Source organism: Bradysia coprophila, unplaced genomic scaffold (assembly GCF_014529535.1).
Source record: "Bradysia coprophila strain Holo2 unplaced genomic scaffold, BU_Bcop_v1 contig_232, whole genome shotgun sequence".
Lineage (NCBI taxonomy): Eukaryota > Metazoa > Arthropoda > Insecta > Diptera > Sciaridae > Bradysia > Bradysia coprophila.
The window spans coordinates 4,132,203-4,148,179 of NW_023503493.1; the positions used below are offsets into that span (position 1 = coordinate 4,132,203).

General features: G+C 36.1%; 1 protein-coding gene across 1 annotated transcript; it reads left to right on the forward strand.

Annotated features, from left to right (window-relative positions):
- Positions 1-13,796: 13,796 nt before the first annotated feature.
- Positions 13,797-15,081, forward strand: LOC119075991 (spliceosome RNA helicase DDX39B-like). The gene is made up of 4 exons (XM_037182565.1): positions 13,797-14,169; positions 14,252-14,314; positions 14,380-14,721; positions 14,887-15,081. The coding sequence occupies exons 1-4, from the start codon at positions 13,989-13,991 to the stop codon at positions 15,027-15,029; spliced, it is 729 nt and encodes a 242-aa protein (XP_037038460.1). The 5' UTR covers positions 13,797-13,988; the 3' UTR covers positions 15,030-15,081.
- The last annotated feature ends 896 nt before the right edge of the window (positions 15,082-15,977 follow it).

Consider the following 15,977-nt stretch of genomic DNA (forward strand, 5'->3'; position numbering starts at 1 on the left):
AATTTCTGGTATGTAGAATTAACAAAAACTCTTTACAATATGTGACTTCTAGGCACGTGATCCTAAGCGCAAGTATCTTACAAAGCTCCAAAGTTTCAAATTTACTAATCATTTCCGTAAATCTTCTACTTCTTTTGTTCAATGTATCGTCTAGGGTTTGATACATTTGCTCAATGCCATTGCTTATCAAAGAAAATTGTCTTTATTAAATCTGGTACTTCATTTTGTTAGTTTCACACGATTTTTTTTTTAATTTGAGATTTCGGGATTTTTTCAAAATTTTAGGATTAAGTTCTTCTAAGTGTCAATCATAAACCAACGGCAGAATTAGTAGGGCTCACTAGTTGAACAAAATACATTTTTTGGTGCATTTTGGTATAAAAGCGTGAATTTTTTACCATTGATAAATGTACATTTGGGGAATCAAAAACGATTAGGAGACTTTGAAAAAGTGACCTCTAGCGCCATCTACATCCGGTTGAAGTTTTCGATGCAGAGGTAACTTTGATGAATTTCTGTGTAGCGGGAATCGAAGCTACGCAGGTGACATTGGTCTCAAACGAAAGCTGAATGTTCAAAGTTTTTTTAGTGCAAAAAAATTTCACGAATTTTCCGATTTTCTCGCAGATTTTCCGAATTTTCTTAAAAATGATATTTTAAAACTGAGGTGAAAGTTAAGTAATTTTTAAAATTGATTCAAAAAAGTTTTTTTTTCTTCGCTATTATCGTTGCACATTCAATTTCCAAACTTTTAACGATGAAAAAGTTTTTGGATGTTCCGCAACAGTGGTAACTAGTTTCAGTTTTCATCGAAAATTTGAACCCTTTTGCATGGCGAATTTTTTTCGGCGAAATTTTTTTTCGTAAATTTAATGAGACTAGTACTGGGAATGCTAGGCATGATCTAAAAACAAAATTAAACCAGTTTTTCGATTTTTAAAAAAATATTAAGTTTTCGAAATCTGCTAAAATCTGTAAATTTTCCTTCTTCGGCGAACTTTGACAGACCCTAAAAAATCCATAAACGTTTCAAACAGCACAAAAATACTTTAAACGCTTAGCTGGGACCCTCAGCTTTCAAACGATACCAAACACTTCACAACTGGATCATAGGATGTATGACCTGTGATGTGATATATGTGGTTGGACCCGATTTCAAGCAAATTTCGAAATATATGAGAGGCAAAACAAAAACGATTTTAATTATTTTGGGTGAGTCAGCTTTTGACAACTTCCGTTTTCTAATCAATATCCCTTTAAAAATGATTTTTGCGGCTTTTCCACTTACCTCTCGTATATTTCGAAATTTGCTTGAAATTGGGGCCAACCACATATCTCACATCACAAGGCATACATCCTTTGATCCGGAGGTAGAGTGTTTGGTATCGTTTGAAAGCTGAGGGTCCCAGCTAAGCATTTAAGGTATTTTTGTGCTGTTTGAAACGTTTATGGATTTTTTATGGTCTGTCAAAGTTCGCCGAAGGAGGAAAATTTACAAATTTTAGCAGATTTCGGAAACTAATTTTTTTTTTTTAAATCGAAAAACTGGTTTTATTTTGTTTTTAGATCATGCCTAGCATTCCCAGTACTGGTCTCATTAAATTTACGAAAAAAAATTTCGCCGAAAAAAATTCGCCATGCAAAAGGGTTCAAATTTTCGATGAAAACTGAAACTAGTTACCACTGCTGCGGAACATCCAAAAACTCTTTCATCGTTAAAAGTTTGGAAATTGAATGTGCAACGATAATAGCGAAGAAAAAAAAACTTTTTTGAATCAATTTTAAAAATTACTTAACTTTCACCTCAGTTTTAAAATATCATTTTTAAGAAAATTCGGAAAAACTGCGGGAAAATTGGAAAATTCATGAAATTTTTTTGCACTAAAAAAAACTTTGAACATTCAGCTTTCGTTTGAGACCAATATCACATGCGTAGCTTCGATTCCCGCTACACAGAAATTCATCAAAGCTACCTCTGCATCGAAAACTTCAACCGGATGTAGAGGTCACTTTTTCAAAGTCTCCTAATCGTTTTTGATTCCCCAAATGTATATTTATCAATGGTAAAAAATTCACGCTATTATACCAAAATGCACCAAAATGCAGCTAGTGAGCCCTACTAAATAGAAAATTTCACGATTCGTCCACGTTACACGTTCAGACACAAAATGAAGAGTGTTTCTATTCGATGACATAAAGTGATGACTCATCTCCATGTTCAAAAATCAATTTGTCAAATTATCTGGCAGTTAATAAGCCCTTTCAAAATTGTGCACATTCACCATCAAAAGTGTCACCCTTGACCGAAATATTTAATTTTCCGCAAAATTTTCCTTTATTAATTTGCGAATAGGTCCCATGAAAGGCGTCAAGACCTTTCCTCTCTATCCATATAACGATGCGTCTAGCACATCGTAATCTTTACCAGAATTTAATTTTGTATTATTTAAGATTATCAGATGCTCTTATCTCATAGCCAAATACATAGTTTGCATCGCACAGGAGCATAATAATAAGCCATATCATTTACATAACCATACTCGCTTATTTTAGGTATACATACAGTACAGATACAATATATATACCGACCCGAATGTATGGATTATACACACAGGAAATAGGACTGATATATTCCAATCTTAGTGCAAAGGCAAATCGACTCACACAGAGAGAGACTAGAAAGGGAAACATAATACGTAACAATAAATTAGTCTAATTGCTTCATCTTCTAAGTTTCAGTTGCATCAAAGATTTATTGTGTTTTGCTGTGGTTATTGTAACAATTCAAAGGGATATTGAGACGTTCAAATCGAGACAAAATGGTGTTTCGATGATTTATTTATATCCGATATATGATTGGAAATGATTAAACTTTGTAATTTATGTCGCTCGGGGACAAAACGTTCACATTGCACAACTGAGTTGTGAATCGTTGGAAAACGCTTTCGAAAACAAAACAGGACTGAGAATGTTAACGACAATTTTGATCTGTGTCGATACGTAAAAGAACCTTGCAGCTAGAGGCCTTGGTTAATAACAGACTCGATAACAGATTATTGTGTCACACTCATAATTTATTGTAATTCCTTCAATTTAAAGCGTATTGGAGAATATCCTGTGGAGCTGAACATGAAAGGCATTTTATTTTTGTCGTATTTTCTCTTACCTTCGCTGTAGGCGTTATATGCTTTTACATTTCCTGACGAGGGCTTTCTAACGAATTTACAAAAGTCTGAACACTTTTAGATGAAATTTTAGGACTTTTTAACTATTTTTGGTAAATATTTTCCTCCACAGATCTCAAATTTCCCCAAATTTTATCCTCTTTCATTTTCCTGGAGATCATCGAAACTTTTCGAAAAATCCCCATTTGTTGGAATTGGACAACTTTTAGATGAAATTTGAGGAAATTTTCGATCAAGTTTATCATTTTTTCATAGTGTTTTATGCAACGCCACAGCGCAATTCGATTGATCAATTTTAGGAAATTTTCCTTCCCAACTTCCTACACCTAACTTCATTTCCTCATATCTCCAGAATGAATGGTCAAAATGGTACCGAATTTCATCTTACTCCTTAGTCGCCAGCGAACACAATTCAGCGCCAAGGCTTTGACTTCATTCCAGGTTTTTCCTTGGTTGCTAACATCTTCAACGATCGTCCTTTTCCACGTAATTTTTGGACGACCTCTCTTTCTGTTACCCTGCGGGTTCCAATCTAGCTAGGCATGTTCACTGAAAAATATCATCAATCGATGATAAAGTTTCCAAATAATCGATACAATATCAATCGAATATTTTATCGATAAATATCGATTATCAGTCAATGTTTATCAGTCGATATTTATCGATTATAGATCAAACATTCGATTGAAAATTGACTTTTCGAAAATATCGATAATCGATTCTAAGGAAACAATCGACATTTCATCAATCGTATGAGTTATGGATCTACGTAGAGTGTGTCCCATCCAGTTCTATTTTCTTCTCCTAATCATCGTTGCCCATATCTTCAACTTCGACGGTATTCAACAAATTTTCGTAGCAGCTCCACACAGGCCCTAAGATTGGGAAATTAATTCCCAAAATTCCCAAAGTTCCCAAAAATTCCCAAAATTCCCAAAAATTCCCAAAAATTCCCAAAAATTCCCGAAATTCCCAAAAATTCACAAAAATTCCCAAAATTCCCAAAAATTCCCAAAATTCCCAAAATTCCCAAAAATTCCCAAAAATTCCCAAAATTCCCAAAAATTTCCAAAATTCCCAAAATTCTAAAATGAATTCCCCAATCTTAGGGCCTGCCTCCACAGCAGTCACATCAATTACAGCACATATTTAAGCGTTTAATTTCGTGAAAGTCAAACTAGGGGCCTAGATATGAATATAGATACAGTTGCCTTTATAGAATGAGCACAGTATGAGAGTTCTATGCAAATTCTACTTTCAAAATCACATTTCATCAACAGAATGCCATATGATTCACAATCTTCTGACAGATGCATATATAGAAATTCAAAAAAATTATGTAAAAGATTTGAGATAATTCGCTAAGTTAATAATTAAAAATAAACTCGGAATCGCTGATAAAAATCTTTAAGAAAACCTCAGACCAAATGGAGTAATAGATCAGGTAGTAAATTTACTTGATTCGGAATCATTCCTTCCACAAACGGCCAGAATATCAGCAATTTTACTACTGGATCTATTACTTCATTTGATATAAATATTTTCAATCGATGGACTTCATTTAAATCTTTTACTTCAATTATTTGAACATGTATTTTGCTATACAGTACAGCAATTAGTCAGAGCTTAACGTCTAACAATGAAGTCGTGTCATCGATAACTGATAACTGCACAAGAAATTGTCACCAAAGCCAAATAGTTATCTGATCTAATTTACTTAATGTGTTTCATCGGTTAATTTGCACCACCGAAACAGGCAGAACATTTTTGCCATAATAAGTCAAAGTTTGCATGGAGCTGTCCACGTAAAACCACTGACCTTGACCGAATCTATAGTTTATTGTTGCGCGAAATTGTTGATAGTATATACCATCCCAGACAGAAAATCGCAGGTGCTACATTCTACGCCGTAAAATATTTTCAATAAAAATTTCACATTCGTCATCTGATACACACAAAAGTCAGCAGACTAATCCCTCAACAGAATCCGAAAATGACCATTACATCACCTAGGAAAAAAGTGCGTCTGTGAACGAAATACCTGTTGTATGAAATGGCTATGGATTCTATTCAATACATTTCATTTTTGTCCTTTCGTCGTTTTTTTTTTTGCTGGTAAATCCTACCCATGAATTATAGTCGCCACACACACATAAAAAAAAACATATCCTCCGTAATCCAGTGGCTCTGAAAAACATTATTGCGGTTTTTTCATGCTTAAATAAAACGATGATAATAAAATCTACTTAATAAAATTGCAACAGAACATCATCATCCATGGTATGGTTATTTATGTAGGTGGGTTGGTTGGTTTGTGATTTTCGATATCTGAGTTATTCAAATTGATGTTAACAAAAATGCATTTTAAGGTTTATGATTTCTTGAGTATAGGTTAGTTACTCATTTGGTACTAAAACGATAGTGTCTAGGGAATCGGTTCTATTCATCACTGTACTCAAAAATGTGAATTCGTATGCCGAGAGAATTGGTTTTGAATAATTGTGTGTGTTTGTTTGAGCTGAAGACGAGGCATTACCTTCTTAGGAATTTCATAGTTATTTGTTTACCGAGTGGAGAAAATAGAAAATTCCAACAAAAGCGATGTTTGAGTTGGAATTTTCTATCACTCTCAGATAAGAGTAGAGGTGAACATAACGGTTTTCATATGTGCGTGTGATCTACCATTTTTCTCAACGAAACAGAAAACCATTCCTTTTTTGAAAGCATAAACAAAGTGGACTTTTCAAGTGAAAAAAGAAAGTTCTATTGACTCCCCACGGGAGAGAAATCGCAACACTTTTCTCACCAGAAATGTCATTTGACCAATAGATCGATTAAAAGAGAGGATTCGCTCAGTTCCGCTGTACATTTTACTTTTGTCGGTGTACGGTATTCTTCAAATTTCCATTTAACGCAATGGAAAAGAATGAGACGAGACATACATCGGCTGACACGTACACATATTTACGAAAATGACTCTCTTTTTATCGATCAAAAACACGTAATTCTATCATTGCCTCGATCATTGCTTATTGAAATACACCATTTACACGCGTTGAAGCGACAGATCCAAAACGAAAAATGCAAAGAGAGAGAGAGAGATAGAGTTAGCACAGCCTTCGTATCCATTCAGAAGGTTCAGATCATTTTCCATCCTTGGAATATCTGTAATTTTCGCCTTACTTTCTGCTCGCGATTTCGAGTGTTTTCATATCATGACGCGTGCAGCAGTAGACTACATTTGATGCTGCGAAAGTAATGCATGTTATAAAAACTGACTTAATCGAGTGTTTTTAGCGCAACAAGCTGAAGATAACTTTCTTTTCGACAAGTGCAGCGTTTGTATATTCGAGCCGTAGGCGAGGTATGCAGCTACAATTGTCGAAAAGACGGTTTCTGAAGAAAGTTGAAATACTGAGGAGTGAGTGAGCGAGTATCACAAAGTTGTTTCAGAATCAATTAATCACGTGGCAGCATCCAATGTATTCTAGTTTATTGCCTGACCCATGCGAAAAGTGATTCTCACAACGGAATTTACGAACAAATGAATCGAATACACTCCTTCATGTAATGGATCATTTTCGTATGGGGCAACCTGTCAACTTTCGCTTATGGTGGGAAATAAAAATTGGTTTCGCATATTTTCTGGCTTGTGATCTCGTATGCTCTCGTATCATTATCGGCTGTTACAAGACAATACAGATCGCAATAACTAAACCGGAACTTAAGTTTAAGGAAACATTTTTTCGATTAAGCAACGTTATAGCATTAGGACCAGAAATTAGTTTTAAAATTTGATGTAAATAAGTGCACTGCCAAAAGTCAGTCAGTGAGTCAGAGTAAAGAGCCGAAAAAAAAAATCGGAGTCCGACTACTCCGTTGTGAGTTTATTCTAAAGGAATTCTTCGACTTTCCTAAAGTGGAAATTTTATCCTTATCTCTATCATGGTGAAGTGAATGTATGGCTCAATAGAGCTTGAGTTTGGTAAAATTGAAGGCTGAATTGAAAAACGAATCAATTTTTTTTAGATAAATGTCCGAACTGTAATCGATCATGGTTATAGTTGGTTCAGTTCGTCCGCCATAATTAATTATTTCGAGTGCATTTGTGAAGCATCGCATTGTATTACCGAAAACAAAATACAAAAATAATCTGTTAAATTCAACGGGATGAAATGCGCCTCTATCTCTCTCTCCACCGTTGAACACCGTTGATACCAATAAAACAATTTATTATTGAAAACGCAAACCACTGAAAAATTGCGGTTTAAATTACAAATTAATTATGTTAATTCGGTGTGTTATGGTTAAAAATTAATAACATTGAAGCGTGGAAGTAAATGATAATAAATTTTGTAAATGAGCAACAATGGATGGGAGTGAAGGTTTATTTTTGTTGAATCTCATTTTACAAATTTTCATAAATAATTTAAAATTAAAACCATATACGTGCGCACGTAAACCCATCGTTAAGTGTATCGCCGTTCGTCATATGGACATTAAAGTTTTGAATTTAAGCTGTAAGGCACTAGAATATCCTTTGCTGAAACACTTCTTTCTTACAATTCAGCAAGGTTTCGGCCATACAACAGCGAATATGAAACCAGCAAAAGTTTACATTTTAATTTACCAACTCTCACAGTCGACAGGGTTGATGAAGTTCCGATAGAATGGTTGTCATTCCGCATACGTATGGAGCTTCTGATGGACAATTTTGAAAACTCAACAACTACTTGTACATTGGCATCGGTTCATTGTAGTCAATAACTTCTCGACAAAAGTTCGCCAACCCGAGTCATTCCCTTAAATTTTCTACTTCGACTGTTCAAAGTATCGGATTAGGGTTTGCAACAAAATCTTGTACTTCATTTGTTTTAACATTTATTTAGCTATAATAAAACCACATGAACCGGAGGTAACTGCTTATTTCTTTTTGTAGATAACAGATTATCAGTCTTTCTCAAAGGTATCATTCGAATGTATCAAACAATACCTACATCTTTGATCCTACGATACGATACGAAATAAATTACCGCAACCAAGATGAATCAATCGCCAAGGAAAAACGGGAAATGTATTTCAATCAACACTAAGAAAATTGTAAGGGAATCGTTTCCACGAAAGGTTTGGGCAAGGTTTGGGGCTAGATCGGTTTCGCTGCTTATCGTTCTAATCTTCTTAATTGTTTCATCTGACATGAACCGATTGGTTTGGTTTCAGTTTCCAAATGGGACAATCGGTTTCGCGACTGTATGTGGTTGAGTAGTGGTATGCAGACGTGTTAACCATTACATCATTAACATTCACTCGAAAGTAGGGTTTCGATAGTTTTGTGTTTTGTCTTGTGTATGTTTGTCATAAGTTATACCAACGCACTTCAAGCATGAGTAGACATAGAGTCTAAATAGAGTCTTGAAACCGGAGAAGGTATCGAACAAATTTTGTCACTGTAAAAAAAATTGGAAACTTTTTTCATGCTAGTTATACTTGAGTGATTCGCGTCTGAGACACATATATTAGCGGTGACGTTATGAAAATTTTGAGTGAATTGTAAATGTTTTGAGATGATATAACCAGGGACTATTTTTGAAAAATTTCTTGAAAATAGTCCCTGGGTGATATGATCTCTATATAACGAGTCAATAACATATTTTAAGTTGAGTACACAGTTCTTGAACAATGTTTGAAAACGTGTGGAATTACGGACCACAGTTACCAATTATATTTTATTGGAATACAAACACTGCACTATTGGTAACTTTGGTGAAATATAATTACCGATAACACATTATTTGTGTAACATTAAAATATCAATTGGTAACTGTGGACCGTAATTCCACACAATTTTCAAACATTTTTCAGCCAGTGGACAAGCATGCTATTATTCAATCATTTTTCAACCATTTTTCACGAACTGTGTACTCGCCTTTATCATGCCCGCACGTTAGTAAGCGGGCTTGACGCAAGTCCACTACCAAAAATGTTTTATTAAAAAAAAATTTTTTTGGACGTCGGAGCATATTTTTAGCAACTTTTTGACTTCTTCCCCTTAACTTCAAAGGCCGAGATATTGAACTTCGAAATATTGATGTTTGTATGAAAATAAGCAAAATTTCGAATTCTCAGATAACTGAAATCACCTACGTTAGTTAGTCCCTATGGAAAAGTGGATCCAGCAACTCCCAAACGTTTCTATAAATTTACCTGGTTACAGGCTAATAATGGCCCAAAAATAAAAATGGAATTTTCAAAAGTTGGAAAAAATCCATATCTTGGTAGCTGTAGCTCCCCAAAGTCTCTATACAAATGTCATAGGGTTATTTTTCGATATGGGTGAGGTGTTTCAAGGTTGGTTCCTAAATTTTCTGCCACTACCTAACTTCCATCGGATTTTTCGTTGGATTTGGGTTATTTATTTTCGATATAAGTGAGGTGTTCCAAGGTTGGTTCCTAAATTTTGGAATGAGAGATGATTCCTCTGGCACTTCCTAACTTCCATCGGATTTTTTGATGGATTTGTGTTATTTTCGAAATGAATGAGGTGTTCCAAGGTTGCTTCCTAAATTTTGGGATGACAGATGATTCCTCTGGCACTACCTAACTTCCATCGGATTTTTCGTTGGATTTGGGTTATTTATTTTCGATATAAGTGAGATGTTCCAAGGTTGGTTCCTAAATTTTGGGATGAGAGATGATTCCTCTGGCACTTCCTAACTTCCATTGGATTTTTTGATGGATTTGTGTTATTTTCGAAATGAATGAGGTGTTCCAAGGTTGCTTCCTAAATTTTGGGATGACAGATGATTCCTCTGGCACTACCTAACTTCCATCGGATTTTTCGTTGGATTTGGGTTATTTTCGATATAAGTGAGGTGTTCCAAGGTTGGTTCCTAAATTTTGGGATGACAGATGATTCCTCTGGCACTACCTAACTTCCATCGGATTTTTCGATGGATTTGGGTTATTTTCGACATGAGTGAGGTGTTCCAAGATTTGTTTCTATATTTTGGGATGACAGACGATTCCTCTGCCACTTCCTAACTTCCATCGGATTTTTTGATGGATTTGTGTTATTTTCGACATGAATGAGGTGTTCCAAGGTTGGTTCCTAAATTTTGGGATGACAGACGATTCCTCTGCCACTTCCTAACTTCCATCGGATTTTTTGATGGATTTGTGTTATTTTCGAAATGAATGAGGTGTTCCAAGGTTGCTTCCTAAATTTTGGGATGACAGATGATTCCTCTGGCACTACCTAACTTCCATCGGATTTTTCGTTGGATTTGGGTTATTTATTTTCGATATAAGTGAGATGTTCCAAGGTTGGTTCCTAAATTTTGGGATGAGAGATGATTCCTCTGGCACTTCCTAACTTCCATTGGATTTTTTGATGGATTTGTGTTATTTTCGAAATGAATGAGGTGTTCCAAGGTTGCTTCCTAAATTTTGGGATGACAGATGATTCCTCTGGCACTACCTAACTTCCATCGGATTTTTCGTTGGATTTGGGTTATTTTCGATATAAGTGAGGTGTTCCAAGGTTGGTTCCTAAATTTTGGGATGACAGATGATTCCTCTGGCACTACCTAACTTCCATCGGATTTTTCGATGGATTTGGGTTATTTTCGACATGAGTGAGGTGTTCCAAGATTTGTTTCTATATTTTGGGATGACAGACGATTCCTCTGCCACTTCCTAACTTCCATCGGATTTTTTGATGGATTTGTGTTATTTTCGACATGAATGAGGTGTTCCAAGGTTGGTTCCTAAATTTTGGGATGACAGACGATTCCTCTGCCACTTCCTAACTTCCATCGGATTTTTTGATGGATTTGTGTTATTTTCGAAATGAATGAGGTGTTCCAAGGTTGCTTCCTAAATTTTGGGATGACAGATGATTCCTCTGGCACTACCTAACTTCCATCGGATTTTTCGTTGGATTTGGGTTATTTTCGATATAAGTGAGGTGTTCCGAGGTTGGTTACTAAATTTTGGGATGACAGACGATTCCTCTGCCACTTCCTAACTTCCATAGGATTTTTCGATGGATTTGGGTTATTTTCGAAATGAATGAGGTGTTCCAAGGTTGGTTCCTAAATTTTGGGATTCGGACTGATTTCTCTAGAATTTTTTAATTTCCATAAGGTTTTCTGATGTTGTCGAAATGACATACTTACAAAAGTGGTGATATCAGTCAAAAAACCCTTAAAGAGTAAATGTGACGCAAGTCCTTTATCTTACTTACAAAATAACTGATATCGCTGAGGTTGACCCATTGTGCGGCGTACGCAAAAGTTTTATCAACAGAAAATTGAGTCAAAAAATTTGTGAAAGAAAATCTTACAGAAAGAAATTTGCGTCACAAGTGGCAGATGTTGAGGAGCCTATTGTTAGGAAAATGGTTGAAAAATGGTTGAATGGTTAAACGAAAGAAAACCGAATCATCTGCCACTTGTGACGCAAATTTCTTTCTGTAAGATTTTCTTTCACAAATTTTTTGAGTCAATTTTTTGTTGATGAAACTTTTGCGTACCCTCATTGATATCAGTTTTTTGTAAGCAAAATAAAGGACTTGCGTCACATTTACCCTCTAAGGGTTTTTTGAGTGATTAGCCATTGACATATGTTGAGATACATTAAAACAATTTTGTATCATTTGGCGCGAATAATCTGAAATATGAAATTGGATGTTGTTGTTCGATCGGAACTTTTTTTTAATAATTTTAATTCCACATTTTATTCCACACATTTTCTTTTCATTTCATTTTTTTTCCATTCCCCAACTCGTTCTATGGAAATAAATTTCACTCTCTGCCACATCAATCACTGTCATATTCAGTCGAATGGCGAGCTGTTCTATCTACAAATTAATGCAAACCGACATTGAAATCAAATGTTGGTTTTCATGAATAATGCATTAGTATACGGTGTGTGTGTGTGCTTTCATGTTTTCTGGTTTGGACTGGGGGTTTTTTTGTGTGTATTTCGGCTGGAAGAGATAGTATAACTCGTATAATACAAATAATTGGAAATTGATTTCGTTTAATTTTCCTATTTTACAATGGATGACATAATATGATATTGAATTCGGAATTGGAAATTTCAATTTTGATATTTTTTGCAATTGAAGGGTAAGTGAAGTAAAAGTGGAAGATTTTCGGTCGGTGATTTTACTTCGATAAACATTTCCAACATTGTTGTAGGCGGCGTATCCCATCCGCGTCAATCAAGTAATTCAACATTCGGTACGCCAAACAGACGTTGAAAAACACATGTCAGGTCAGTAAAATGCAGATGTCGAACAACTAACATGAACTATGAACAAAACGATATTTTCAGACCGCCATTTTATTAGATACACGGGAGCACAGCACGGCTGATGATTTTACATACAAAATAAATTCTCCACATCATCACGGCGATGACAATCATCACAGAATTTTTGTATGAAATCCACCATGCATATAAAGGGTGTGAGATCCGCGTATCTGCATCTGCGTGACCTCCCGAAAGTTTACAGCCTTGGTTCTAACCACATCTTGCGCGAAAAACTAAATTCTTAAACTGATCAAGGAGTTGCGGGAAAACAGGAAAAGTAGGAAAATATGCAGTTTTGATTGTTTTTCCGCCAATAGCTACTGTTGAATACACAAACTCAATTTTCTTAAAAATTTAACATTTAGTTTTGTCTCGTCAATACCTTTCATTTGACATATCGCACACCATTTTTGAGCGAAAACATCCAGAGACTGGTGAAAAACAGGCAAAACAAAGCCACTGTTTTGGGAACTTGACTCCAAACTTCTGTTGCTGTTTTGGAGCACTTCCCGTGTCTTCGCTACAACATTTTTACGATAGAAAGTTAGGTGGGCGCGCAACAGAGGTAAAAATTATTTATTTTTATGTTGTGTCTCAAAACAGTCGACGTTTTTGCCTGTTTCCCGATGCTTTCGCTCAAAAATCTTGTGCGATACATCAAATGAACCTTTCACGAGACGAAAAAAAATATTTGATTTTTTAGAAAATCGGGTTTGTACAGCACCTATTGACAAGAATTAAGCAAAACTGCATATTTTCCTACTTTTCCTATTTTCCCGCACCTTCCTAAGTTTTTGTTCCAAGCGTTCCACAAACAGTTCAAGTCACTGGCTCCATCTACTTCATTTTAGGCAAAGCTGTTGCCTTCATTCATCACATTGAATAAGGCTTGATTTCCACTTACAAAAAAATCACTTCGTTTTGCCTCCGTTTAGCGAAACCACGCCTCTTTTTTATTGTTGAAAGAATAAACGGAGAGAAAACGAAGTGCTTTTATCATAAGTGGAAATCAAGACTAAAGTGTGTTCGGCTTACTGTACCAACTACATAAATACTAAACGATTTAATGCAGTTAGTATTAACAAATTCACGAGCGTGAAGGCCGTCTGTGGTGTAGTAAGTTTATGGATATTTTGGTCCTCTACGTCAGTGCTTCGTACAAGAATGTTTTATTAAACAAAATATTAGTTTTACACTCCTACCTTCTTCCAATTTAAAAAGCGAATTAAGTCCAATGGAATCTGCTGTGGTGGCTGTGGTCCACAGCCTGTGGAAACTAGAGCAATCTAACCGTTCGAACAAGAACTGAAAATGTCAAACTATAGACAAAAGAGACTAAAAATAGAAGACAATAGGTTCGTGGTAAACAAACTTTCTGTGCGGATCTGGTAAAGAATCAGTTGGTCTGCAAACGAAAATAATTTTTTTTTTATTAAATCGATCCACTGCCATCGGAATCTTCACAGACCCAACAAAGTGGCTAGAATGGCTGACAATCAAGATGAAAGAAAAGTCGAACAAGTTGTCGATGGGACGGCTGCATCACCGGAAAAAGTTGCAAACTCCGCCTGTGTGTCTATTTTCAATTCGGATTTTTGTGATTTTATCCGGAAGCCGGAAATTCTACGTGCAATCGACGATTGTGGTTTCGAATATCCTTTCAAGTGTAAGATGAAAAATGTCGAACCAAACAGTGAACCAACTGCAGTGCTAAATTGATGCTTTGGTGTTCTCTTTCCATTCCTCAGTGCAATACAAATTTATGCCACAGGCCGTTGTTGGCATGGACATTTTGTGCCAAGCACAATCAGGTAATGATTTGCTTATGGCGACGCTGCCTTCACATTGGAGAGTGACTTTTCTCCCATCGATTCAGAGGCGGGAAAGACGACCGGATTTGTTTTGGCCACATTACAACAAGTCGAATCGACCGCGGACCATGTGTGCGCACTGGTCATATGTAATAAACGTGTGCGAGCGTTCCACATCAGCCAGAAGTACGAACTTTTTGGCGGATATATGCCAGCATTAAATGTTGCCGTATTCATCGGTGGTCTGCCCGTTAAACGGGACGAAGAATTGCTGAAAACGATGACGCCGCACATTGTTGTTGGAACGCCGGGTCGCATTTTGGCTCTCGTTCGCAGCAAGAGACTTATTTTGAAGCGACTGAAACATATCATTGTCGACGACTGTGGAACGTCGTTGGAGCAAATGGGTGAGTAAGGGAAGAGACTGTTTGGGGGGAGGGGACAATGTTCAAGATTTTCATAATTTCTAAGAACTTTTCGAATTGATCGACGAGCCATCCTCCGTTGAACAGGTTCCTTGACTCTGGGTGTTTACTTATTGTTGTAAAGCCGATTGATTTTGCTTTCCACAGATATGCGTCGCAACATAGTTGAGATTTTCCGGAATACACCGAGTGAAAAACAAGTGATGATGTTTTCAACGTCCTCACTGAGCGAGGAAAGTCGTGCCACCTGCAGGAAATTTATGCATTCTGATGCAATTGAAATTCAATAAAAATCTGTCCAAATTTAAGTTACGAATAAAATGGATTAATTGTGGACTGGACAAAATCGAAAACGTTTTCATTTCGAACACTAAGAAATTCAAAAAGTTAGCGAAAGAGAGAGAGAGAAAATTTTGATTGTATGCGTGCATCAGCTGAAAAACAGCTGAAGCAAATTCATGCTGAAATTTCACTGCCTCTGACTGTAGTTCTTCCAACAGTTTAGACCTTTTCATGTGAATGCAACTAACGAGCCACGTCATTTCTCATTGTCATAACCTGTTGTCTCAGAGCCATGACAGACTAATATTTTTGTAGCCCCGTGTTACATCCTCTCGAGTGTAATATATGCATATGCAATAAGACCATCCAGCAAGACAATGAAATGTAGGAATTTTAACTGAAAGATAGAATTAAAAGGAAATCCTTCCCTTCGAGTTTTCGTTATTTTCATGAACAAAGTGCACTCATCCGCAAAATAACCGAAAATCTACCAGAGCGACCAAAACGTTTGTTTTATTGATTGCAATAAATTCAAACTTTCAACACTCTCCGAAACCAATTTGATTTATGTTGGAACAACTTTTCATATGTAAATTCGGTCTTTGGTTAACGGAGTTTTTTTTCCCTCCTGTGGAACATGAAACATTCGAAGAAATTCTTTTCAGATGCTACACGGTAGCGTAGACAATTACGGGGTTTTTCTATCTCGTTTATTTATTGAGGAAATGTCTTTTTACATTCAATTTTGGAACAAATATTTTAGTTAGTCGAAGTATTTAGGAAGGCGGATACCATTTCTTGACTCCCATTTAATTTGTACAGCAATCGGAGTATTTGCTTAGCGTTAACGCAACATGTAGCGATATGCTAGGTTAGATGGCGTAGAGGTGATTGAGGGAGATGCGGGAAAACAGGAAAAGTATTCCCTTCAAAGATCTTTAAACACTCAAATTGTG